Raw genomic sequence first — 25571 nt, 5'->3', positions numbered from 1 at the left:
AGAACTTTTGACTTTGCTTCAAACACTATTAAAATAATATATTTTAGCTTAAAATAAGATGAGTGCAGTATCACTTGCTTGTGAATCGCCAAATTCCTTTCAGATAGTTGAGAAAAACACTAATCGAAATCGTTTAGATCACAGATAATGCGATAACTGTCTCACTCTACATTTTTTCTATTTATCGTAATTTGTTGGATGAAATCGGAGAAACTATGATCGTTGATAATTCTTCAATGCGAAGTATGCTAGACATTTATCTCTAAAAACATTATGATGATGAATAAATCATGACATCAAACATGTTGTGAAGCAACCGAAATGTTGACTGCAGAAAAACACTTGCCCATAATAACACAATTACACCGTCTTTTTGCTAAAAGGTAGTAAAATGTGTGGGAAAAGTTCCGTTTTGTACAAAAATGTATAAGAAGAAGGAATGCAACAAAAATGAAAACCAGACACGGAATGATGTACGGGCAGAGGGAGGGGGGAAGACGTTCTTAAGGCCCCCAACGGCTCAAGAAATTGAAAATAACTAGCATACTAATACTTATTAATGTTGCAAATATACACTGCTAGCCTCTGGGGCTGGGCTCCACAGCTTTTGTTGAAAGGGGGCCCAAAATGTATAGCTTTGGGTGTTACGAAAACTTAAAATTCTACATTTTAAAGCTTGAATATGTTAAATATGTACATAAAGTACCAATACCTAGCCATATTAATTACATAAAAACGATTTTAGGGCTTTCTAATTGGATTTAGCCAGAAATTATTCAAGTATCAACATAGTGTCAGAGATATGTATGTTGTCCCCATTAAACGCCAAGTCTCCCATTTTGGGACCATACCATATCTCGTAACCTAATAAATATTTTTGCGAAATTTCAGCTACAGATGATTAGAGATGTATATTGAATATCAAAACACATGAAAACTTAAGTATTTTCAATGTGGTTCATATAGCGGCGCTTAATGGGTTAACCATTTTGCTAAAATCATCCCAAAAGAATTTTCGGTATTCAAATACCGCATTAAATAAATCATAACAAACAATAAACCGTGGGAAAAGCTATTGTAAGTTTGTGTGGAATGTATGAAAGAAAATGCTTATTGTTTTGCTTCTTGAATGTCAGTCAATTGCCCCTTTGTCCCCCTCCCCGCCCATTACGAGATCTTCAGACAAGCCTGTATCTTTGCTTTTCTACCGGTACACTACTTCGGCCCTGTAACCCGTTTTACGGTAAAGCACGAATTTTTGAACCTAGTACCGTTTAAAAGTTCACTTGTTCATAACAATAATAATGATCATAATAATAATAATATAATTGCAAGAAATTAAACTAGGAAAGCTAGGCTCTAGTTGTTTTAAATATACTTAAAGGCAATACTTTCTGAATAAAACTTTCTAGAGCATTCCGAAAATCTCTCTGCTATTTTGTCTTAGAAAAAATTATAGTCTTTTTTTTTAAATTAAAGATATACAGAAATTATAGTGCTACTGAATGTAAAATAAAAAGAGATTTCAAGCGATATTATTATTTTGTTTCAGTCATGATGTTTTATTGCTCTTAAAAAAATTGTAAAAATACGGTTTAACAGAATATGTAACGAGTTTAAAATTGAATAATAATTATATATATAAGTGTTATTATTATTATTAATAATTATATTATGAACAAGATCTACGCTCTTTTAAACAGTATTTGATTCAAAAATTCGAGTTTTACCGTAGAACGGGCTACATGGCCAAAGTTGTGCATCGGCGGAAAAGCAAAGATACAGGCTCGTCTAAAGATCTACGAATTCATAAAATAAATGTCGAAGAAAGTTTTGTGATGGCATCAACATACTAGTTTAGAACGGTACGATTAAGATTCAGGTTTTACTGCAGAACGAAATACATGGCAAAAGTAGTGTAACGGCAAAAAAAAAAAAAAAAAAAAAGAAACATACAGGCTCGTCTAAAGATCTGGTAAATTTTAATCTTAAAACGTTTCTTCCTTACAGATAATTCTGTAATTGTTCAACAGCTTACAACCTAAAGTTAAAAAAAATATGAATTGCTATATAGTTCTGGCCCCACAATGTAGTCCCGTAAAATTTTTTAGGGCCAGAGAATTTCTCTTTAGAATCTTGATCTGTAAGCGTTCTAATGTGAGAATATCTTGGATAGACATGTTGAATCCTGCGCGAAATAATGTTACAGGTCATCAAAGATAGCGGCCATTTTGGTTCACTTGCTTATAATGTTTTTCGCAACGGGCGTACCTATGAATTTAATTTTAATTTCGAACTGAGATTTTTGGGGCCTAGAAAGTCAATTAATGTATTAATTATTTCAGAAAAGCCGCTCTTGCTGTTTCCACAGTTTTACGTGGAGATATCTCTGACAATTGTTATTGAATATTCTGATTACTAAAAATGTACAAAAATTAATAAAAAATTCAGAATGTTCATTTTAAACTCGTGTTTATCTCATACAAGTTTCTTTAACAACACAATAAACGAAAGGTACAAGATTAGTTACTTTTAAAAAAGGTTACGATCTGATTTCGCATTGCATGTTATCGCACTACGACGTCTGTATCATTTGATGCCGCAGCCACTTTTTCTGAACCATTTTTATCAGCCCAGTCTATGTATGGAACAATTCGTAGATCCGCTTCTTCTAATGAGCTATTCTAATTAAGTTCTTCAATGATCTGTCTTAAATCTCCTATGAAAACTATTGCAGATTGCTTCTTCATTAGCTGTTAAATCGGTTTATCTTCGTATCGGTTATTATCGGTAGCAGTTTTCATCGAGGATACTTTGCTAAATTGAAAATGTTCTGGCAACAGATGTTTATGCAGTTGTGCAACAATAATATTCAGCTTGGTAGGTGAATGACCATCACATAATGTGTTCGTTGGAAACACGTTGGTTCCTAGTCATGAGCTAAAATATTTTTAATTCATTCTTTCCTTTCTTTCGCTGTTTCCATGTCTCTGTACTCTTTAAAGTTGATTCTTTCCCATTAGCTTAGAAGTGATATTTTGTGAAGAACTGTGTGCATCAAAGCATGGTAGGTTGACTTTCGAAAGTAAAACAGACAATTTTTGAAACAAATTTCTCCTGTTTAAACTGGCGGTACTGTTCTGATCAATGATTCATGATACTGAAAAAGCGAATCTTGACACTACCATTCACAAGTTGTATAGTGAGAAAATTGTCAAGTTGCACTGTTTCAGAAATCTCATAGGGATTTATGTGTTGATACATAAAATCAACAAGTCTTTTGACATTTTCATCAAAATACTGACCACGATTGCCTATAACGATAATGATGCGGAACACTCTCACAGTGATCCATTAAATGGGAATTTGCAAGACCACTAAACACTTTGCATATCATTAAAATTTCATGATACTCTAAATGCCACTCGGCAACATACTTTTTCTCTTCTCCCCTGCAATATCTCCGGCACTTTTCTGTGACCGTTGAATCGTTTGTTCCAACTTCATGTCTGGCTTCACAGCATTGAATTTACCATTCTTTTTTTAACACCAAATTTAAATTGAATGATTCTTTTCTACAAGTAGGGACACTCATTTCCTAGCACCCTTATTCTCTCTATGTACCATGTTGCTTACAGTAGTAGATCATTGATGCAGTCAAATTCACGAAAGACTGGAAACAGTAACTCAACAGTTTGAACGTATAATTTGTAACTTTCTTCGCGATCAACAGTAATCAAGTGTTTTACAAGTGATACCGGTGAAGTAAACACTTCTCAATACCTGCACAGTTCCGATTTGTCACTACATCCCTTAACAAAAACTAAAACTTCAAACTCTGTTTTCAAGCTTTCAATGTTTGTGCGTAGCGGTTGAATCATTAGTTTACTTTTTTCCTTATCCTTTTGGACTAAGAGTATCCTGAACCATCTTTACTCACACCGCAGAACTTCTCTTGTAGTCTAAAATCAACACCTTATAATTATTTTCTCAAGATGCACTGTACAAATAGTTTGAAGTGTTCTGTTATTGACTGAAAATTTATGGATTCATATGTATTGTAATCAATGTTTTGAAATGATTTCATACGCAGGCATACTAGTATTTAAATTGAAGCATAAAAATAACAAATCTTTATTCTTGCGCATCTGCTGTTCACAGGAGCTTGGCGAGAAGATACTCGTCAACAAAGCAAATGTACACAAAATGCTTAAGAGCCGTTAAAATAATTACTAGTTAAGAAAAAGTGTTTTTATGGAACTAAAATGATATTTGCACTCAAGATATACAATGTTTTATAACTTTTATAGCTAAAATAAGTACAAAAATTTAAAAATTATAGGTAACTGTGGAATATGTACTCGTTGAATGCATATAAATATTATTTTTTCCTTATTTAGAAGTAAAAAATATTCGTACATGCTAGGGAAAAGTTACTGGACCTCCTGGTGTGGCTTTTTCCCATTGAGAAGGAATAGATGGAGAGAGTGCAACCCTACTATCCCGATACGGCAACAGTACCATGTGACTTGGGGAGCAATTTCGAGTTGACCGTAACCGCTGAAGAAGTTTTCATTAGCTGAAGCCATGCATGATCACAACTTTTAACTGTAGAAGGGAAAAATTAGTTTTATAGTAATAGTGCAGTATTCTAGCATTGTAAACTGTGAGGAAAAAGCCACACCAGGAGGTCCAGTAACTTTTTCCTAGCATGTACAAATGTTTTTTACTTCTAAATAAAGAAAAAAAATAACATTTATATGCATTCAACGAGTACATATTCCACAGTTGCCTATCATTTTTAAATTGTGTGTTAACTTATTTTACCTATAAAAGTTATAAAACATTGTATATATTGAGTGCAAATAACATTTTAGTTCCATAAAAACACTTTTTACTTAACTAGTAATTATTTTAACGGCTCTTAAGCATTTTGTGTACATTTGCTTTGTTGGCGAGTATCTTCTCGCCAAGCTCCTGTGAACAGCAGATGCGCAAGAATAAAGATTTGCTATTTTTATGCTTCAATTTAAATATTAGTATGCCTGCGTATGAAACCATTTCAAAACATTGATTACAATACATATGAATCCGTAAATTTTCAATCAATAACAGAACACTTTAAACTATTGGTACATGCCCGTCATTTCAAGGAATAAACATCAAAATATATGAAAAATGCAATTACATTATATTTTAAAATCCGGAAAGAAGTGGGGAGAGGGAGTTTGAATGATAGGCCTATATTTGTATCCGTTATTTATTTATTTATTTATTATTATGCGGTAAATGAGTTGAAGCCAGAGTTGCTCTGATTTGTAGCCCCGACTTCATAATAAGCGCCCTCGCGTCGTCTGAAAAATATTTAATGCCAAAAGAGCGATTGCGTGCCAAAACGCGAAAACTTCGCAGCCAAGCAAGTCACCTGACCTGGGAAACATTGGACCCCAAGCTTATTTCACTGAGACATTTGCTATGGCTCCCTCCATTAGTATTCCTTCTCAATGCTTTTTCCTCACAGTTTACAATGCTAGAATACTGCACTTCTACTATAAATCTAATTTTTCCCTTCTACAGTTAAAGGTTGTTATCATGCATGGCTTCAGCTAATGAAAACTTCTTCAGCGGTTACGGTCAACTCGAAATTGCTCCCCAGGTCACATTGTACTGTTGCCGTATCGGGATAGTAGTGTTGCACTCTTTCCATCTATTTCTTCTCAATGCTTCGAATATAAGAACTCATATTTTGGATGTGCATATAAATTCGCAGCAGAAACATTCATATCGTTGTTAAGATCTGCTACTCTGTCAAAAACTTCGTCTTGATTTGGACCTCCTTCAGTACTTTCTGATTTTTCTAAAACTTTGTTTTCACTTTCAAAATAACTTGTCTGTGAATTTTTTTTCTATCATTTTTTTAGCGTTTTTCCTCGCTTGTATTTCTTGTAGTACTGGTTGATGCAATGACACACTATATTTTCTTGCAGCGTTTTTCAATATTGCGACTTCAAGAACTCGTTTTTGGCCAGAGAACATAATTTTTCTCTTGATACCTTTTGACATATAATACATTCTCGTCTGCCAAAACTGTCTTCAGATGTCTTCAATTGCACACCAAAACTTCTTAAACTCAGTTTAGAAATATCAGCCATTGCTTAAATAATTTTTGTTTAGAAAAACATGAAACAAAACGTTTTTATAACTGTGGAATATTTATACTCGAAAAAAATTACTTTGATAGCAGACGATTAATGACCTTGAACAGTGGCGCAGTCAGGGGAGGTGCAGCTCCCCCCCCCCCGACCATTGGTTTTAACATGAATGCAATCCTAATACAGTAGCTTATACACATGAAAGGGCTACTTTTATATAAAAAAATCCTTCATAAAGTATTTTTGATCAAAAAAACCCTGTTCAAAAGGTATTTTTGATCGAAAAACCCATCTAGAAGGTATTGCTGGCTGCGCTAGTAACCTTAAAAAATATTGATTTGCACAAACGATTTTACACTTTAAAATCGTTTGGTTTTATTAAGAGTTATTAATGTTTGAACATTTTTAGTTACTTGAATGTCAAACAAAAAACGTCAGAGATATCTCTCGTAAAAAACTGTGGAAATAGCCAGAGTGGCTTTTATGACGTAACTATTACATTAATTGACTTTCTAAGCCTCAAAAATCTCAGTTCAAAACTAAAATTAAATTTATAGGTGCGCACGTTGCGAAAAACATAATGAGCAAGTGAACCAAAATGACCGCTATCTTTGCTGGCCTGAAAAATAATTTTGCGCACGATTCAACATGTCTACCCAAGATATTCTCACATTAAAGCACAAACAGATCAAAATTCTAAAGAGAAAATCTCTGGATCTAAAAATTTTTACTGGCATACATTGTGGGACCTGGAATAATATTGGCAGAAACGTTAACGAGAACTTAGCTTTGCCAGTTTAATTTATTATAATTATTATTATTATGATTAATCTACTTTTTTAAACAATATGATTCAGATTCATGCTTTTCTGTAGAACGAGCTACGTGGCAAAAGTAATCTGCAAAAACACACACACCACGATTCAGGCTCGTCTAAACGTCTGGTACTTTTTAAGCTTAATACGCTTTTCCACAACAGATAATCCTATATTTGCTTAACATCCTACCCCCCCCCCCCCAATATAATTTTATTTTTTATATTTTACAATATTTACAAAAAAAGTTTACGGGAACATAGCTTGTTTAATTTATCATTATTATTATTAGAACTATATCTACTTTTTTAAACGGAATGATTCAGATTCATGTTTTTCTGTAAAACGAGTTACGTAGCAAGAGTAGTGTATCGGCAAAAAAGCAAAGATACAGGCTCATCTAAAGAACTGGTAATTTTGGAACAATTCCTCGGACAACTGACTGACATTCACAAAACAAAACAATAAGCATTTTGTCACATACATTCCACACAAAATATACGTTATTTAAAATATCTTTTCCCTTGGTTGGTTTACTGTTTTTTTAAATCTTCTTTAATGGCAGGAATTGTGACCACCTCCCTCTAATTAAACGACTTAGCAGCGCTAGGTCACTTAGCCTAAAACTGCGTTAAGGCGTTAAGGGAGATATATTTCAAAACATTCGTACCAGACTTCCTATTTGTGCCTGAGTATTACACCTATCCCCCCTTCCGATACTGACCCCTCCGAAACCAGAACTTTAATCCGCCTTTTGTATGAAATAAGTTTAAAACTTATAGCAATATAGCAAACATTTTCCATTGTTTTTTGAAAAATAATTGTTGTTTTTACTTACTTAATAAATAAATATATTTGTGGCAGCGAGGAGCAAATGAATGTAAGTGAACTTTCTAAAGTTTTGAGAAAAAGGCATTTGAAGTTCAGATCCTAGGAAGACTTTCTTCGATTTTTGTTTTGCTAAATCTTGTTGTAGAGCAATACCTACCGGAAATACTAGTTCTATCTCTTGTCCTAAATCAGAGGAGAGGTTCTCCCGCCCATTGTACAGGTTATTTCGAAAATTTTAATTTCGGCACTTTTACATCCCATTGCTTCTTACTGCCTCATTTATTATTCTCATTTGGCATTACAACCCGTGAATAATCTTAAGATTTCTCTCGGTCCACTGATTAACTTAAAATGTGGAAATTTTCCCACTCGATTATCGGTATGTCCGTCATGTAAATAAATATGCAGGGTTAGCATAAAGAATAACCCGTTTTGAAAATTTATATTTCATAAATTATTACAATTACCACTTTTAATGATACATAAAATAAAGATAAACTGTCCAAGTTTTTTGAACATACGTAACTATTTAAACGTTCTTGTTCTGCACTAGCGCAGCCAGAAATTCCTTCTGGATGGGGATTTGTTGGTCACAGCAGTCCTTGCACGTGTATAAACTACTGTTTTAGGATTGGCAACAACATTAAAACCAAGACCTCTGAGGGTGCCCACTTTATTGCGCCACTGACGTTTCACAACGCTGGATTGGCAACAGGTGATGATAATTTACCCATTATGCGTTGGCCAGCCAGATCCCCAACCTAACCACATGTGATTTTTTTTTATGAGGTTTCGTCAAAGACACTTTTTATACACCACTATTGCCTACAACATTGCAAGAACTAAAAGATCGCATATGTGTAGCATTAAGAAAAATTGACAGTGAAATACTCCAAAAAGTATGTTAGATGTGTGTCGCGTTGCGCATACATCGAACATTTGTCAGTGAAAAGAAACTTGGACAGTTTACCTTCATTTTTATGTATCATTTACAGTGTAAGAGTTAATTAAAAATAAATTTTTAAAACCGAAATATTCTTTTATGCTAACCCTGTATTTTTTGTTTTTAACAATAATGATCGATTATGTTTAGAGTCACGTCTAAAATGCGAAGTACAAAAATCAAATTTGGGAACTACAAGTCAGCAATTACTTTCAATAGTCATTTATCTAAGCTAAATATGTCCGTGGCAAAATTTTCTAATGCGAAAAGGGCAACTGCAAAAATATTATCCATGTACATGGCTAACTCCTTTGTACTTAAACTCAGGCCCGTCATTTCAGTTTTCGACGGGACGAGAGGGGGAGGGGGGGGGGGTTATTAACATTCACTCTTCGTAGGAAAAAAAAGCAGAAAAATTCACACGCAAGAGCACATGTGTTTATGAGGGCCGGCTTAATCCGAAGAAGTGAATGACTTAGTCTTAAACTCTGCACAGTTTGTACAGTGCTAGTAAAAAAAATTGCATCACCCTCGCATTTTCACAACAATGGGATTATGTGAGAAGTTTTGGTCGACCGATTAACGATGAATGTATGTGAAATTCTGCAAAACTTATGAAATAAACATTTAACAGCAGGAATCCGATAATTGTTTACGTAGATAGAGGCTGTTTCCGGGCCAAAGCAAACTGCTGACCCCATGCACATTTTTCCATTTCTGAACCTGCGTGAGAGTTTAAAGAAAAAAATTACTTAACCCCATGTCAATTTAAGTCTAATGGCAGGATAAAGTTTTTTAAATTGTTACTTACCAGTTTTATCCTATGGCACCGAGCAAAATCATCCTGGAAAATGACGTTTGGAACTGAAGTAAAGTGACCCGGATAGTAAGAAGCAATTTCTCCTCCAAAATGCCAATACGAAACCTGAGCGATTACTGTTCCTTGCACAAAGTGAAGCTAACCAACTCATTGATCAGAAATGCATCCCCAAATCATCCGGAATAAAGGGTGCTTGACTGTGTGTTGAATGCAGTCGGGATGATATTCCTCTCTTTTGCGGCGCGGGTGGTGCAATTTTTTTTTTACCATCGCTGTATATCATGCGCAGATTAAACAAAATTTCTTTCGCAGCGGATGTGCCTCCGACAATTGTGTACAACGTGGTGTCCGGAGACGCGGGAATCTCAAAGGCGGGAGAAGTGGTTATTCTGCCCAACTCCATCATTCACTTTGACTGCCTACTCCAGAGGCAGGATGGAAACCCGAATTGGACATGGACAGCCACACACAGGTCAGTTGTCTGAAAATTACTTTTTTAAGGCAGATTCTTACCCATTATGAATGCAACAAAATGCCTCTCACAATAGACTTCCCATGACTATCAAATCAAAGACTAACGACAAAAGTAACGAACATAAAAACTGCTGCACATTGCTTGCGCTCCTGTTGGATCTTTGGTGGTTTCAAACGTTTCTCATTACCTGTTTCGTTAAAAATCTATTTTTTACTATCTCGTTTCTTTTATCATGCGTGTTTACATCCATAAACACATTCATTTTGCATAAAAAAGAGGATTCCTTGTCACACTGAAACACCAGTCTGAAATGTTTTGCAAATTTTTGATTTTATAACGTTGTTGATTTTAAAACTCCATAACCTACGACTTTAAAAGAGAGCCAAATCATTTAATGTACGTTAGTTATTGAGATGATTTAGAATAACATCAACTTCACTCTGAATTTTCCCTCGAACATTACCACAAATAAATGAAATTTGAAAATAGGGGGAGGGGAGGATTCAATTAACGGAAATTGTTCTAAAATGGACGCTGGTGAGTATTAAGAACGTTTCATTTGAAAAATGCATAAGTTGACGCGTCCTTTGTACTTGAAATCTTTTTGCAGCTGTGAGAACTGTTCTATACATTTTTTTTACGTTAAAAATATTTCAGGCAATATCCTAGCGCTTGGGCCATAGCCATAGAAGAACGTAGTTGGAAGTACCGTCTGTCCATTTACTACGCAAGAGAGACTGATGATGGAACTTTCATTTGTACCACTCCGAAAGGACATTCCAATGACGTGCGTGTTAGAGTAAGAGGTAAGAGATGTTGATAATAGATCTAATACAGTATCTTTTACTTACAATAAAGCAATATTTCATTATTTTACACAAATGTATGTTTTATGTAGACACAGAAGTTGTACAAAAAAATATTCTGATTTTTTTTTCTCAGGAATTGGATGAGATTTTTTAACCTATTAAATGTTAAGTTTTTCAAAAATAGAAAACATTTTGTGTTCAAACTATGAGCGACTATCCATGTAAGGTTTTTCAGAGATATTTTTTGTTGCAAATGGGCGAAACTTTAGGAAACCAAGAATAAGTTTCCATTGGCCAGTCAGGACCTGATAACTGAAAAGGTTCTGGGAGTTTAAATTTACCCTCGGAATTTTCAGAGGGCCCTAAACTGTAATTGAAAATTTCTGTTTCTGCTTACAAATGCATTTTTAAAAAAGTTGCAAACATTACATTATAACTGGTTCAATAAAATTTTTTTTAAGAATTTTAAAATGTGAGAACAACTGTGGACTGATTCCCTAAAATGATCTTTAAGTGCTCCCACAACCTATCTTTAAGTGTAGCATTATGGACCTCACATTAAGTGTGTTTTCTTTAGACCGATTAATTATTCATCATTATCTTCCTCAGATGTGCAGTGTCCTGCCATCGAATCCCTGGATCGCAACCGGGTGATGGCTGTGGAGGGCAACCGGATGCACAGCCAGGCGAGGTTCGCTTGCATGGAAGGATTCAACCTGGTGGGACCGGAAGAGATCACTTGCACTGCCGATGGAGCCTGGTCGAGGGAACCACCTCGCTGCGAAGGTATCATCAGACTTTAGACTTTCAAAATTATATTTTCAAAAACCAAGTACAGTAGAACGCCGATTATCCTAACTCCAATCAAACAAACTGTCTAATCATCCTCTCATTTTTTTCCGAAGGAACATGCGTGGAATTGAAAATGTTCCCCCAATGTATAAGATAATACTTGGAGAAGGAATAAATTCGAGGCTTCAAGTCAACAGAGTTCTAATTTCTTAATCCTCTTAAGTGTGAAAAATCAGGTTCAAATTAATATCGACGGTAGTTAAAGACATACAAAGATGAGAATAAGCTTAATGAAAACCTTGTCAAATTCCAAATTTTTTTTACACTTTGTTCAACCCTTAGCTCTTGAAGCGCTCGTGAGGAAATTTAATCGATTTTTCACATTGTTCATTTAATCGTGCTGATAATAAAGCATGGATATCACGACAAAAATAGCCATTCATGGAGCAACTGGTGCCAAAGTTGCACTGCCTGTTACCGTTTTGGTTCATTTGTATACCAAATTTTCTCTTAATCCTCGTATTATTTCTTGTGCTCTAGCAATCTCAATCAACCAGAAAGAGCGCTCGATTGACAGTAATAGTTTTCAATGGAGATTATTTCTGTAAATATTAGTTAGGCGACCTAGGACCCGTATAAAAAGTTAAATTTTGTACTTTTTGACTCATTTTTATTTTTGCTTCAACCTTTGTGGAAATTTTTTATAAAAATCGTCAAGTATACCTGTGTGCAAGAGGGCGCTTTTCGATATGCAAATTTCCCACCTATCGGTTCAATTTAGTTAACTGTCTTTCTGTTAATGTATCGTGGATGCGTGGCATTCGATAGCTTGATTTTGTTAATGTTGGTCGTCTCGTGGCAGTTCGAATAGCAAGGGCAATTTGGAAGCCCTTTCGTGTGTAGAATCCAAATCAAGTTAATTTATGTTTTTAGATAGTTGCCTTAGCATTTTCTTTAACCTTTCAGTAACTTTACTCTGCATCTGATTTTGAACATTTTTGCAATTGGAAGTATACATCTAGGACTAACGGTTTCAAAAATAAAGGTCTTGCAGGTTAAAACGGAACACGCTGTATATACATATAGTATTACCAATAGACCATGTACAGCGAAAAAAGTAATGAAAAATATATTGGTAACTCAGCCGGAGCAACTAACTTAATTTAAAACTTAAAACCTAAATTTTAACTTAATTAAAAAAAAAGGTTAACCTAAATATTACGGAGTTTCGAAATTATTCCACAGTACCGATGAAAACAGAAAAAGAAAACCGCAACACGTTTTTAAATGGGGGAAAAAATTAGACAGTAATAATCCTTATTAAGAATCATTGGATATTGAATGTTAAATGAGCGACTTGGAAGTCGCCAACCAAGTTAAAAATAAAGCCAAATCAATATAGATGGTAGAAGATAGGGGCGTTATTGAAGACAAAAGGATCGCAAGAAAAGTGATGAAACGTATTATTAGAAATAATTTTGACGACAGAAAGTGTGAGACGGATTTTAGCATGTGCATGGGACATTAAGTGGACAATCCAAACTTTTTGTTAGTAGTTCAAACAAGTTACGCAAAACATTACTAATGGATACATTGGAAAATTGCAAAAGAACTGCAACGGTTAAAGAAAAATGATGAATAAAGCAGAGAGTAAAAAGGTTCGAATTGAATATATTGTACTTCACGGAGAAAAAAGAAACTTGTGAGTGATTGAGAGTTAAAAATTTGAAGATGAATGTAATTAAAGAAAAAAGCAATTTTATCACAAGTGCATTAATACAATGTTCCAAACTTCTTACGTTCAAAGGAACGGTAGTTTATTTTTTACGTGAACGAACGGATCCGTTCATTTTAAGGGTTCTTTCTTTTTGACCCGTTCGTTCATGAACCACACATCCCTAATCCCTATTCCAGTCGCCTAATGTCGATCAAGCATCTGCACTAAGCACGGTGTCGCCTGGGGAGCCCTAAGGAGGAGCGCTCCAGCTCGGCCAGAAAGTGCCGCACAATGCAACAATGGGATAGTGCCTGTGAATAGGTGATTGCTGTCAAGATTTCTGAATACAATAGGGAAGTTTTCGATTTTTCAATTTTATTTTTATATGATAGAGTAACATGTATGATGAACATACGTGAAAAAATTTTTGCGATACGATAAGTAGTTTTTTTTTTAAATTAATTTTTAAAGTTCAAGCTCTTGTGACGTCAAATGGCATAGGAAGTGACGTCATCCCCTCTTCCGATAGGGGAGAAGCGAAGGTCACGCATTCGACTTCGAAGACGAAACGTAAAAGGCTTTCTCCTCGCATTTAACTCCTCGCGTTTCTGGAACATTAAACCTCTCATCCTCTCGAAAATATTCGAATATCTCATTGGTGTTACTTGAGGAAGATTATTTAGATTGTGTTTTAACGAATCCGGCCTCCATAGTGTGTTCAAAAGGATTATTGAATTTTTAAAAAATAAAAATATCAGCGCGCTCAAAATGTTCCTAGCGAAAACAAGGGATCTTCGGCGGAAGGCTGCCCATTCGCGCCCTGTGACGTAGGCTCGTGACGTTTCAGAAGCGCGCACTTTTGCGCGTGGATTTTTAAAAGTTCATTAAATTCTCAAATTTCGAATTTTGATGGATTCGAACGTTTTGAGGTGTGCTGAGTCCATTTCGACCATTTTTACTTTCTTCTATATCTAATATATAGAAGAAAGTATTGGATTCGTGCAAATTTTCGAATTTCGAATTTTGACGGATTCGAACGTTTTGAGGTGTGCTGAATCCATTTCGACCATTTTTGGAAAATGTCTGTCTGTCTGTGTGTGTGTGTGTGTATGTATGTGTGTGTGTATGTATGTGTGTCACGTCTGTGTGTGACCAGTTTTTTGTGGCCGCTCTACAGCAAAAACTACCGCATGAAATCGAACGAAATTTGGTACACATATGTGCCCATATGTGAACTTGTGCCCATTAGTTTTTGGCGCGAATTCCTCCAAGGGGGGTGGAGCAATGGGGCGTTTTTCGAGTTACGCATGCTTGCTATTCCTCAGGAAGTAACTGGCGGAATCAAACAAAATTTGGTCCATATGTTGGTATTAACAGGAACAGGTGCTGATTCAATTTTGGTGTCAATAACTCAAACGGGGGTTGAGCTATAGAACGTTTTTTGTCGTCAATTGTGACTGCTGTATCTCAAGAAATAATGAACGGAATGAAAGAAAAATTTATCGGCAAGTAGCCCTTAGTGGGTATAAGAACTGATTTTATTTTTGTGTCAACAGCTAACTAGTATGTTGTGGCCATCACGAAACTTTCTTCTATATTTTTCCTTTTTCTGATCCCTCCCCATGCTTGACGAGGAAGCAATATTCCCAACAAAAACAAAATTACACATGCAAAAACTTGACGACTATCCCAATGTCTGAATTATTGCAAAAGCAAAGCAAAGAGCGAAAATTGAAAGTTATTTTAAAAGCCTTGCTTGAATTAATTACAAATATTTTATTTGTTAACAAACATAAGATGGCAACAGTTAAAAATTTTAAATCATTGAGATAATATTTCCTATCATTTCCATACAATTAAAATCACGAGAAATACGCAGACGACAATTTATTACGATTTATCTTTCTTATTGTTGCATTAATAAAAATATTTTTATTCGCAAAAAAAAAAAAAAAAAAATCAACACCTCTTGGAGCGATCGGCGTTAAAATAGAACCAAAGCCTGTTTACATATGGATTCACATATATTCCAAATTTCAACCAGAACGTAGCATTACTTCTTGAGATAGGGCACTCAAAATGGAAAAAAAGAACGGGTGATTGCGCTACCCCCCCTTTTAGCTGTTGACACAAAACTAAAATCAGTTCTTATACCCACTAAGGGCTACTTGCCGATAAATTTTTCTTTCATTCCGTTCATTATTTCTTGAGATACAGCAGTCACAATTGACGACAAAAAACGTTCTACAGCTCAACCCCCGTTTGAGTTATTGACACCAAAATTGAATCAGCACCTGTTCCTGTTAATACCAACATATGGACCAAATTTTGTTTGATTCCGCCAGTAACTTCCTGAGGAATAGCAAGCACGCGTAACTCGAAAAACGTCCCATTGCTCCACCCCCCTTGGAGGAATTCGCGCCAAAAACTAATGGGCACAAGTCCACATAGGGGCACATATGTGTACTAAATTTCGTTCAATTTCATGCGGTAGTTTTTGTTGTAGAGCGGCCACAAAAAACTGGTCACACACAGACGTGACACACATACATACACACACACATACATACATACACACACACATACACACAGACAGACAGACATTTTCCAAAAATGGTCGAAATGGACTCAGCACACCTCAAAACGTTCGAATCCGTCAAAATTCGAAATTCGAAAATTTGCACGAATCCAATACTTTCTTCTATATATTAGATATAGAAGAAAGTAAAAAGGGGGTAGCGCAATCACCCGTTCTTTTTTTTTCCATTTTGAGTGCCCTATCTCAAGAAGTAATGCTACGTTCTGGTTGAAATTTGGAATATATATGAATCCATATGTAAACAGGCTTTGGTTCAATTTTGACGCCGATCGCTCCAAGAGGTGTTGATTTTTTTTTTTTTTTTTTTGCGAATAAAAAATATTTTTATTAATGCAACAATAAGAAAGATAAATCGTAATAGATTGTCGTCTGCGTATTTCTCGTGATTTTAATTGTATGGAAATGATCGGAAATATTATCTCAATGATTTAAAATTTTTAACTGTTGCCATCTTCTGTTTGTTAACAAAATATTTGTAATTAATTCAAGCAAGGCTTTTAAAATAACTTTCAATTTTCGCTCTTTGCTTTGCTTTTGCAATAATTCAGACATTGGGATAGTCGTCAAGTTTTTGCATGTGTAATTTTGTTTTTGTTGGGAATATTGCTTCCTCGTCAAGCATGGGGAGGGATCAGAAAAAGGAAAAATATAGAAGAAAGTTTCGTGATGGCCACAACATACTAGTTGGAAAATGTCTGTCTGTCACGTGTGTGACCAATTTTTTGTGGCCGCTCTACAGCAAAAACTACTGCATGAAATCGAACGAAATTTGGTACACATATGTGCCCTTTTGTGAACTTGTGTCCATTGAATTTTGGCACGAATTCCTCCAAGGGGGGTGGAGCAATGGGACGTTTCTTGAGTTATGCGTGCCTGCTATTCCCCAGGAAGTTAGTGGCGGAAGCAAACAAAATTTGGTCCATATGCTGCCCCTAACAGGTACAGGTGTTGATTCAATTTTGGTGTCAATAGCTCAAATTAGAGTTGAGCTGTAACGTTTTTTGTCGTCAATTGTGACTGCTGTATTTCAAGAAATAATAAACGGAATCAAACAAAAATTTATCGACAAGGAACCCTTAGAGGGTATAAGAGCTGATTCTATTTTGGCGTCAACAGCTGAAAAGGGGGTGGCGCAATCGAACGTTTTTTTCCCCATTGTAAGTGCTATATTTCAAGAAGTAATGATACGTTCTGGATGAAATTTGGAATAAATGTGAATCCATATGTAAATAGGCGTTGGTTCAATTTTGGCGCCAATCGCTCCATGGGAGGCTATTTTTTTTCTTTCTGCGAATAAAAATAGCTTTATTAATGCAACAATAAGAAAGATAGATCGTGATAGACTGTCGTCTGCGTATTTCTCCTGATTTTAATTGCATGGAAATGATCGGAAATTATCTCAATGATTTAAAATTTTTTAACCGTTGCCATCTTATAATTGCTAACAGATAAAATATTTGTAATTAATTCAAGCAAGGCTTTTAAAACAACTTTCAAATTTCGACCTTTGCTTAGCTTTTGCGATAATTCGGAAATTGGGACGGTCCTTAAGTTTTTTGTGTGCGTAATTTTATTTCTTCTCGGAATATTGCTTGCTCCTCATGCGTGGAGAAGGGTCAAAATTCATAAGAAATATATACAGTCAAGCCTTGATATCTCGAACCTCTTTATCTCAAAATCTTTGATGTCTCGAAAAAAAAAAAAAAAAAAATCCCCAGCATTTTCCATAACAACTCCTATGTATTTTCCATAGTTGTCTCGAAATTTATTTTTCGAAACCCTTGATATGTCGAAATTTTTGCACAGAAGCAAGTTTCAATCGTCATTTCTCTTTGGCAAACTTTGCTGTAAAACGAGTTCCAGGGACAGGGAGCTGTAGTAGCCCCGAGTTTAGAATCAATGTGCGTTTCTTTTGAACCTGTTGTCCACTTTGAAGACAGGACGGTCGCTTTTTCGTCACTTTTCAATCGAAAACGGAAAATGCGTTCCTCGTTTTCATCATTCTGCTTTTTTAACACTTACAAAATGGCTGCCGAAAAGTTTTTTAATGTGGGGGGCTATTGGTTGAAGATAAAATTAGAATTTTTAAATTTTTAGATGAAAAAACAAAGTCAAAATTGTTGTTCATTTCAAAATTTCAACTTGTACAGTATCGACAATTATAAAATTTCACATCCTGTAAACTATTAAAGACTTAACTTATTAATCGTAATTCAAAGTGATCCTATAGTACATACTAAATGTATGTAGCATATGTGTCTGTAATTATGAGATTTACTAGTGTAATTATTTCAAAACCTTGATAACTCGTAAACTCGATATCTCGCATTTTTCCTCGTCCCGAAAGGTTTGAGATATCGAGATTGTACTGTAGAAGAAAGTTTCGTGATGGCCACAACATACTAGTTACTAAATATTATTGTTATTTTTAATTAGGTAAAGTGAAAACTTTAACAATGAACTTTTAATCAATTATAGGTTATTTTCATACTTTTTCTACATTTGTTTTCACTTAGGGGCTGGCCATACATGTAAATTATATTAAAATTATTTCCAACACCTGTGACATCCTCCCACCTCTTCGTCTCGAAGGATCACACTTCTTAAAATCCCCTCCCCTTCCTTTTTTCACCCATTTTTTCACAAGCACATTTTCATAAAAAATTCGTGATGTCACACTTCTGGTTACACCTTCCTTCTCCTTTGTCACAATTTCACGAACCCACCCCCTCCCTCAATGCGTGAGATCATTTGTGAACAATGCCTTAATTTTATTTTCCCGTTACATGCTCGAAAAAATATGGCTCGTATATGACACACATTTCAAAGCTAATATTGATTCAGACACGAATCTGAACTCCCGAATAAAAATCATGTTGGCAGCCAGAGGTATTAACAATTGCAGTTAAAACCAAAAAGTATTTTTCGTAAACGATTTTTTTAAAAATAAAATAATCTGTTTTGGGGAAAAATTTTTTTAGTTACTTAAAAGCAAAATATTCAGATGTAATGCAACTAGATTTTTCTTTTTAGTTATCCAGTGTCCGCCACTGATATTGGAAGACCAACATCTGAGAACGGAATCTCATAATCGAACGTATGGCTCTCGGGTAATGTTCTCCTGTCCTACAGGCTATAGGCTAGTAGGCATCCCCGTCATCATTTGTCTCAAGAACCAGACGTGGTCGGATTCTACTCCAAGTTGCGATGGTAAGACTAAATCTTTGATAAAAATCTATGAAAATTTCTCACCTTGAAATACATTTAAAATCCCTATCGTTCCTATTTCATAATATATAGTAAAATTGAAAAAAGCGGTTGCGTTGAAAGCCATGTTTTATAGTTTGAAAGATAACAAGACATTTGGATGTTAACGTAGCAAGTGATCCCCACTCTAATTATCTAATTACTCAGTAGATGGCGCTTCTGAAATCATTTGTTCTTTATAAAGTTTAAATGGAGCCATCTATTGAGTAGCTAGATAACTAGAGAAGCAGATCGCCGACTCACGATACCCATTTTTGGCTCAAATGAGTATTTTAAAAACCGTTAATATTGTTAAATTACTCCTCGCGTTAAATAGCTGCAAATTAAAGCAGTGTAAATATCAATCCCGAAATATTAACATTATAAAAATACAGTATTTGCAAAAGTAACTTGAGAATAGTGTTATAAAATGCATTCTACCCAGATTTTAACGGTGAACTTATATAAAACATTTTGGTCTACTCCAATTACAAGAATTTAGTTCATTGTTGAGTTATCTCTATATATTAAAAAGAAAAAAATAACATCAAAGAAATTGTAAAATTTTATCTGTGGCGGGCTCGAGTCCAAGAACCATATAGCTCCTATAGCCTTGAAATTTGGTACAAAACTACTTTGAGCCCCTGGGTTTTTATTATTTTTGTTTTGAATTAGTTTTTTTGTAATTATTTTTCAAGTAAAAATTACATAAAAAATGCCTATTGAAGGGGTGAAACATTTCCAACATCTCTTATCCTATGTCATTCGAAAGAGATATTTTCTGCATCTGATTGAGTTTGTTCCAATTTTCTCAATTAATTAGAAAACAGATATAAGGGTTACTAATTTAGCGAACGTCCTAGGCTAAACTCAATTCATGCCCAGAGCTAAAGAGTAAAATATTACAAGAGACCACGAATTTGAAAGTAACTTTTCAAACGTACAAAACGGCCGTTTTGCTACGTTGGCGTTGTTAGGAGGCCCTAAAGCTGCAAATTTTGGTGCAAGTTAGTTTGGACTCTACAGGAGAAGTGCTCCTTTAAAAATAATTTTGTTATAGGTATTTTTATCTAATTCTTTTTGTCTTTGGATTTGAGTGGAGATTTAATATTTTTCTAAATTTAATGAGTTCTTTACTGAAACTCTACTTCAAAACGGGAAGAAGAAAGCACTTTCTAACTGTAAAGTGTATTTTAATCTGATTCTTCTTAACAAGAGCTTTAAATCTTCGCGAACCAAATAAGATTGCGCAGCAATCTTCAGGGGTTGGGAAATAACAACGAGCAGGAGGCGGAGCCATCTAGTATCAATCAATGAAACTATTAAAAGTCAAAGTCATTGAAATAAATATTTAAAACTCGTATTTTGGATTAGTAACTTCTGTTTCAATGGAAAAATTCTTCAAAGTTTTCCTCTATTCCAGCCATCGAATGTGCTCCTCCCTTAGCCCCAAGCAACGGTCGAGTGTTGGACAGCGGACGATACCTCACAGGTGACTTCTTGCAATTCACCTGCAATGCTGGATTTGTGATAGTGGGAGAATCCATTACAGTCTGCAATGACCAAGGAGAATGGACCTTTCCGCCACCAACATGTGAGTATCACAGTTCGTTTTAACTAGGAGGAAGTTGCGATTCATATTTGTATACAATGCATAAAATTTAAATTATTTACTTCCAAAAGAATTAGAAATGCATTTCAGTAAACATGGAAAATGCAGGACTTAGGGAAATTTAGCTTTGGGATGGAGCTTTATCGAATTGTAGTACATAAATGCATCCACCACAACTCGAGAAGTGTGATGGATTAGATCAGGGGTCTTCAACCTACTGCCCGCGGTCCAAATCCTGCCCACGAGCAGATTTTTCTGGGCATGCAGGAAGCTTACTGAGAACAAAAAATAAAATTATTCAATAGTATATTTCTTTTATTTATAAAAAGAGAAAACTAAGACAAGAAAATCTCAAAAACCTCTACTAAGCATGATGGTTGCCAGAGAGGGGCATGAAGGGGACTCTGCCTCTCAATACAAGAGTTTTCTTCATTGACTTTCCTCCCTCAAGTCACCAAAGATAGTTTCAAATTGCATTTTCGACTCTTCAATTTCAAAAAAATTCTGGAGGATTGTTGCTTACCAGATATTTTCCCCTCATATGACCTAAAATTATCTTTAAATGGTGCTTTAGAGATTTTAATTTCAAACTATTTCCGGGTAGAGATTCCGAGGGGCCCTTTTGAAACGTCTCAACACATATAGCTTAAAATTGCGTTTTTCAAATTTCTTTATCTAAAAACTTCTGGAACAGCTCCTGAATTCTGACTATTCTTCAAACACCATTAAATATGTCCTGAAATGTGTTTTTAGGACTTCTATCCCAAAAATTTTCTGAAGAGAGCATTTGAACCTTCTTCCTTAGCATCACAAAAGATAATATAAAATTGCGTTTTTGAAACTAATTTGTAAAGAAGAAAAGTCTTTGATGTCACCAGATGTAACCAACAACTGACTTTATCTTTGAAAAATAATTTGGAGGAGAGAAATGCAACCGCTCTTTCTCTTAATTTTACACAAAATTGCCTGAAAATGTCTACTCTGATGTGAAATTTGAGAATTTCCCCTCGGAGGAGGACGCTGAAACTTATCATCCGACCATCTCTAACGCCACCAAAAATAGACTAAAACTGTTTTCAAGACTTCAATTTGGAAAAAGTTATGGGGAATATGACTCAACCCCCTCACCTCTGTCTTTATTCTGATTCAAAGACAGCATAAAACGTTTAAGGACTAATAACTTTTGGTATCTTATCTTTTCTTCAAAGCAATAAATTGCTAATAAAGAATTTCTCAGTGTAAAACTTGTCTTACATTTTATAAATTCATGCATTTCCTTTATTGATAAAATTTTAGCATAGAAAATTGAAGCAAGACGGGTAAGGGTGGCAGCTTCAAGTCTTTGCCTGGCCTTGAAACACAAAGAAAGAAAAAACAAAGGTACTGGGCCCTTAATTAACAAAAAAAAAAAAAAAGAAAGAAATTGTGGGTGATGGGGAGGGGAGCGTAAACTAAACTACTAAACCATCTTAACTGAAACGTCTGTTGCCCCGCCCTGCCTCCAAAAATTTATGATGTGGCCTTGAGCAAAAAAGAATTAAATAAATCTAAGCAACAGAGGGACACTGCTTCAATGGTTTTTCAAGGCTTTCATAAATGCATGAGAAACCCATAAAAACCAGATAATCAGGTTCTAAATTGTGTGGATAATAGTTAATTCCATCTAGTTACTTTTGAGTAATTACATCCAAACAAGCGATTATTTATCAAAAAGAAAATGTCCTTGCAGTTTTAAAACAGCATCAAATATTTATCTCAAAGGAAGTTGTACATGGCATGTGATGAAACACTGCATAAATAACGTAACTTTGAAAAAACATTTTACTTTAGTTATCTATATATATAAAAATGAATGTTTGTCTGTATGTCATCCATGAACTCAAAAACTACCCGGCAGATTTGGCTGAAACTTTCACCGTTTGTTATTTTTGGTACTGGGAATGTTTATAGACCAGTTCGAAAAACATCCGCTAGATAGTTCCTTTTTTATTCCAATTTAAGTCACAATACATTGGATAAATACGAATAAAATTATCGGCTGCAGAAATTAATTCGCGTGAAAGATCTCATTGATAAGAAGTTAGCTGTTGCCATTTTTCTTGAGTTTGAACAAATAAATTCTTTCTTTATTGTTTTATGGCTTTTCATGCAATGGGGGGATTGAAAACTTTTTCTATTTGATATTTTTAGCGATTGATTGATCTTGCAAACTGCGTGAGTACAAAATTTGAGTATAGTCACGGCTTCACTTGATACCTGGACCAATTATTATGAAAATTGCTATATATATGTATTTTTCCACGGAGAAGGTGCATAATATGCTCATTGAAACCTATCGCCACCAGGTGGCACTGCAGAGTAGCAACTTCTGCCCCGTTCAACTAAACACTAAAATCTAGTAAAATCAAGCACCAATCTTTATAACTAGCGAATTGGCACCATTTTTTGACACAACATACAACACAATTTTTTACATTAATAGCAATGTTAAGTTTGAAAAGCTAAGACAAATATGACCCAAAGCTTTTGTCTTTCATGTTTTTTTTTTTTTTTGCAAATCCTTTCTCATACAAAACTTTCTATCATGGCCATAATTCAAGATGGCCATTTTTTTGTATGATGTCATTTCAGCTATGCCCTCCCCCTCTCACCCACCATTGTATATTCTAAAAATTTCTCTCTCTCTATTTTTTAAACTTTTAGGTAAACCAGCGTGTGAGTTTCCCGGAGAGCCAGCGCATGGTCAGGTGCTTCCCACAAAATTTCACTATGATATCGGTGAGATGGTAACTGTGCAATGTGAAAAGGGCTTCAGAGTCATTGGAGCACCTCGGCTGAGATGCACAGCCACCGGACACTGGTCCAGTCCACTAGCACATTGCAGGCCAGTTGCCTCCTAAGGAGACAGTTTCTGCTGTTGAAACAAAATGGTATGAAGTGCTACATCATTATTACCCAGTTACCTGGCAAAAAGTGGTGCAGATCATTCAACATGTCACAAAGTGATTTTGAGAAATAATTATGCTCAGCATTGATGCAGCTCACTTAATAATGCAAGACAAAGATCAACCTTCTGAGTTTCAGGTGTCACTGAACTGATATAATTAGAATGTAGGTGGTAAATATATAGATCATGTATAAATGCAATTTCATATTCATAATGCTACAAGGGCTACTATAGGTTTTGGAAGTAACAGAACAAAAGATGCATTTGTTTGAATTTAAAGTGTCTGCGGGAGGAAAAATGATTTTAATAAAACAAAACATAATATGCTGTAAAATCTAATTGATTGAAAATAGTTCACACCATTACAAGATATTTTGCAGGAATATTTTCCAAAAACTACTGGAACATGCAGAGAAAAACATTGCTCAAAAAAAAAAAAAAAAAAAAGAGGCGTAAGCAAAAAGTGAAGGAAAAGTTGCTTGTTCTCCTTTTTTTTTTTTTTTTTTTTAAGCAGCAAAGAACTGAAGCTTCATAATTACAATAGTTCTACTGTAATACAGAAATTCGGGTTGATACATTCTCAATTTTGTATTTAGAGTTAAAATAAATAAATAAATGAAACACTGAAGTCGAATGATATTTAGAAATTTATTACAGTATAGCTTTTCAATGTACATTTAACAACTATTTTTACACCTTTGTCAGCTGTCACATTTTAGTTTTTCTGAATCTAAAATCGAGTCCTTTATCAAAGACACTTTGTCGCAAAAATCTTCAACCAACTCAGGAGCACAGAAGCCTTTTCTACGAGGGACATTGTTCATTAGGGCCAAACTCCAGTTTCCTGTTTCATAGTACTTCAGAAGAACATCAAACACTGGAAAAGGGGGGAAAAGGTCAATGGCTGTTTTATCATAAATTCTTTTTAATGTTCTGAATTCAATAAGCATGCAATCAAACACCCTTCATTCTGGGGCATGTTCTGAAAATTCAAGATAAAGGTTTGAGTATTTTTGTCATTATTTACATTCAGTCTCTTCAACACACATAATAAAAAATAAATAAATAAATTGACAATTATTATCCACTAAAAGTCATTTAAAAGGTCAAATAAAGTACATCCAAATTGTTTTGCAATGTACAGGGGACAAAACATTGATTCATGTCATCAACTCAAGAAGTGTTCTTACCGCAAGGAGCTGCGAAAATCTCAGCGATTAGATGTCCCATCACCTATGGAAAAGGATGGAGAGGAAGGTTGACAAACTTAAGGTATTTTTAGCTAAAAGGAAGAGGGTGGGGGTAAAAAGTCAGACATAGGTGAGATAAGGACCTCAGGAAAGTAGAAATATAAAAAAGGAAATATTTTTATATTTTCAGTCTCAGCATGTTTGGACATTTTCATGTCCAACATTATTTAAGTGAAAAATATATTGCTGCACTTGCGGTGTAAAACACAGTATTCACTGCGGGTCAAAAACGTCACTGCAGTGCATTGTGGGAACTGTAGCAGACAAAAATCAGGTACTATAGCGTATAATAACGCTTTGGTGCGGCTTATAAACTCTTCTTTCTGTTTAAAAATGAGAGGTTTTTTAAATTTTTAACTAAGAAAAGTTATAAAAGAATATAAACGGTTCATTTAATACAAAATACTTTCTTTATTATCGTATTTTCATGGGTTTAAGCCTCTTTGGTTCCTCATCGGAAACATGATGAAAAACTCGAATTTTCTTTTTACTTTTCCCTTTTCTGGGCATTTTTAATGCAGTCATAAGTCTGTATAAGTCCTAAGCATGTTCATTATGTGCAT

The 25571-nt window shown here is 34.9% G+C and overlaps 2 protein-coding genes across 5 annotated transcripts in view; one reads left to right on the top strand and one right to left on the bottom strand.

Moving 5' to 3' along the window:
• LOC129223426 (locomotion-related protein Hikaru genki-like) overlaps window positions 1-24205 on the top strand; it is a 60738-nt gene extending 36533 nt beyond the window's left edge. The window contains exons 4-9 of the mRNA XM_054858028.1: window positions 9874-10033; window positions 10694-10842; window positions 11455-11631; window positions 18987-19163; window positions 20623-20793; window positions 23515-24205. Coding sequence (XP_054714003.1) covers window positions 9874-10033; window positions 10694-10842; window positions 11455-11631; window positions 18987-19163; window positions 20623-20793; window positions 23515-23711 — 1031 coding nt within the window. The 3' untranslated portion in view covers window positions 23712-24205. The remainder of the gene's footprint in view (window positions 1-9873; window positions 10034-10693; window positions 10843-11454; window positions 11632-18986; window positions 19164-20622; window positions 20794-23514) is intronic.
• Window positions 24206-24407: 202 nt separating this feature from the next.
• LOC129223420 (uncharacterized) overlaps window positions 24408-25571 on the bottom strand; it is a 33571-nt gene continuing 32407 nt past the window's right edge. For 3 of the 4 annotated variants that reach the window (XM_054858018.1, XM_054858021.1, XM_054858019.1), the window contains one exon: window positions 24408-24635. In XM_054858018.1, the coding sequence (XP_054713993.1) occupies window positions 24460-24635 (176 nt within the window). In that variant the 3' untranslated portion in view covers window positions 24408-24459. The other variant, XM_054858020.1, reaches the window with a different exon arrangement.

Source organism: Uloborus diversus, chromosome 5 (assembly GCF_026930045.1).
Source record: "Uloborus diversus isolate 005 chromosome 5, Udiv.v.3.1, whole genome shotgun sequence".
NCBI lineage: Eukaryota > Metazoa > Arthropoda > Arachnida > Araneae > Uloboridae > Uloborus > Uloborus diversus.
This window is presented reverse-complemented; position numbering and strand designations above follow the sequence as displayed.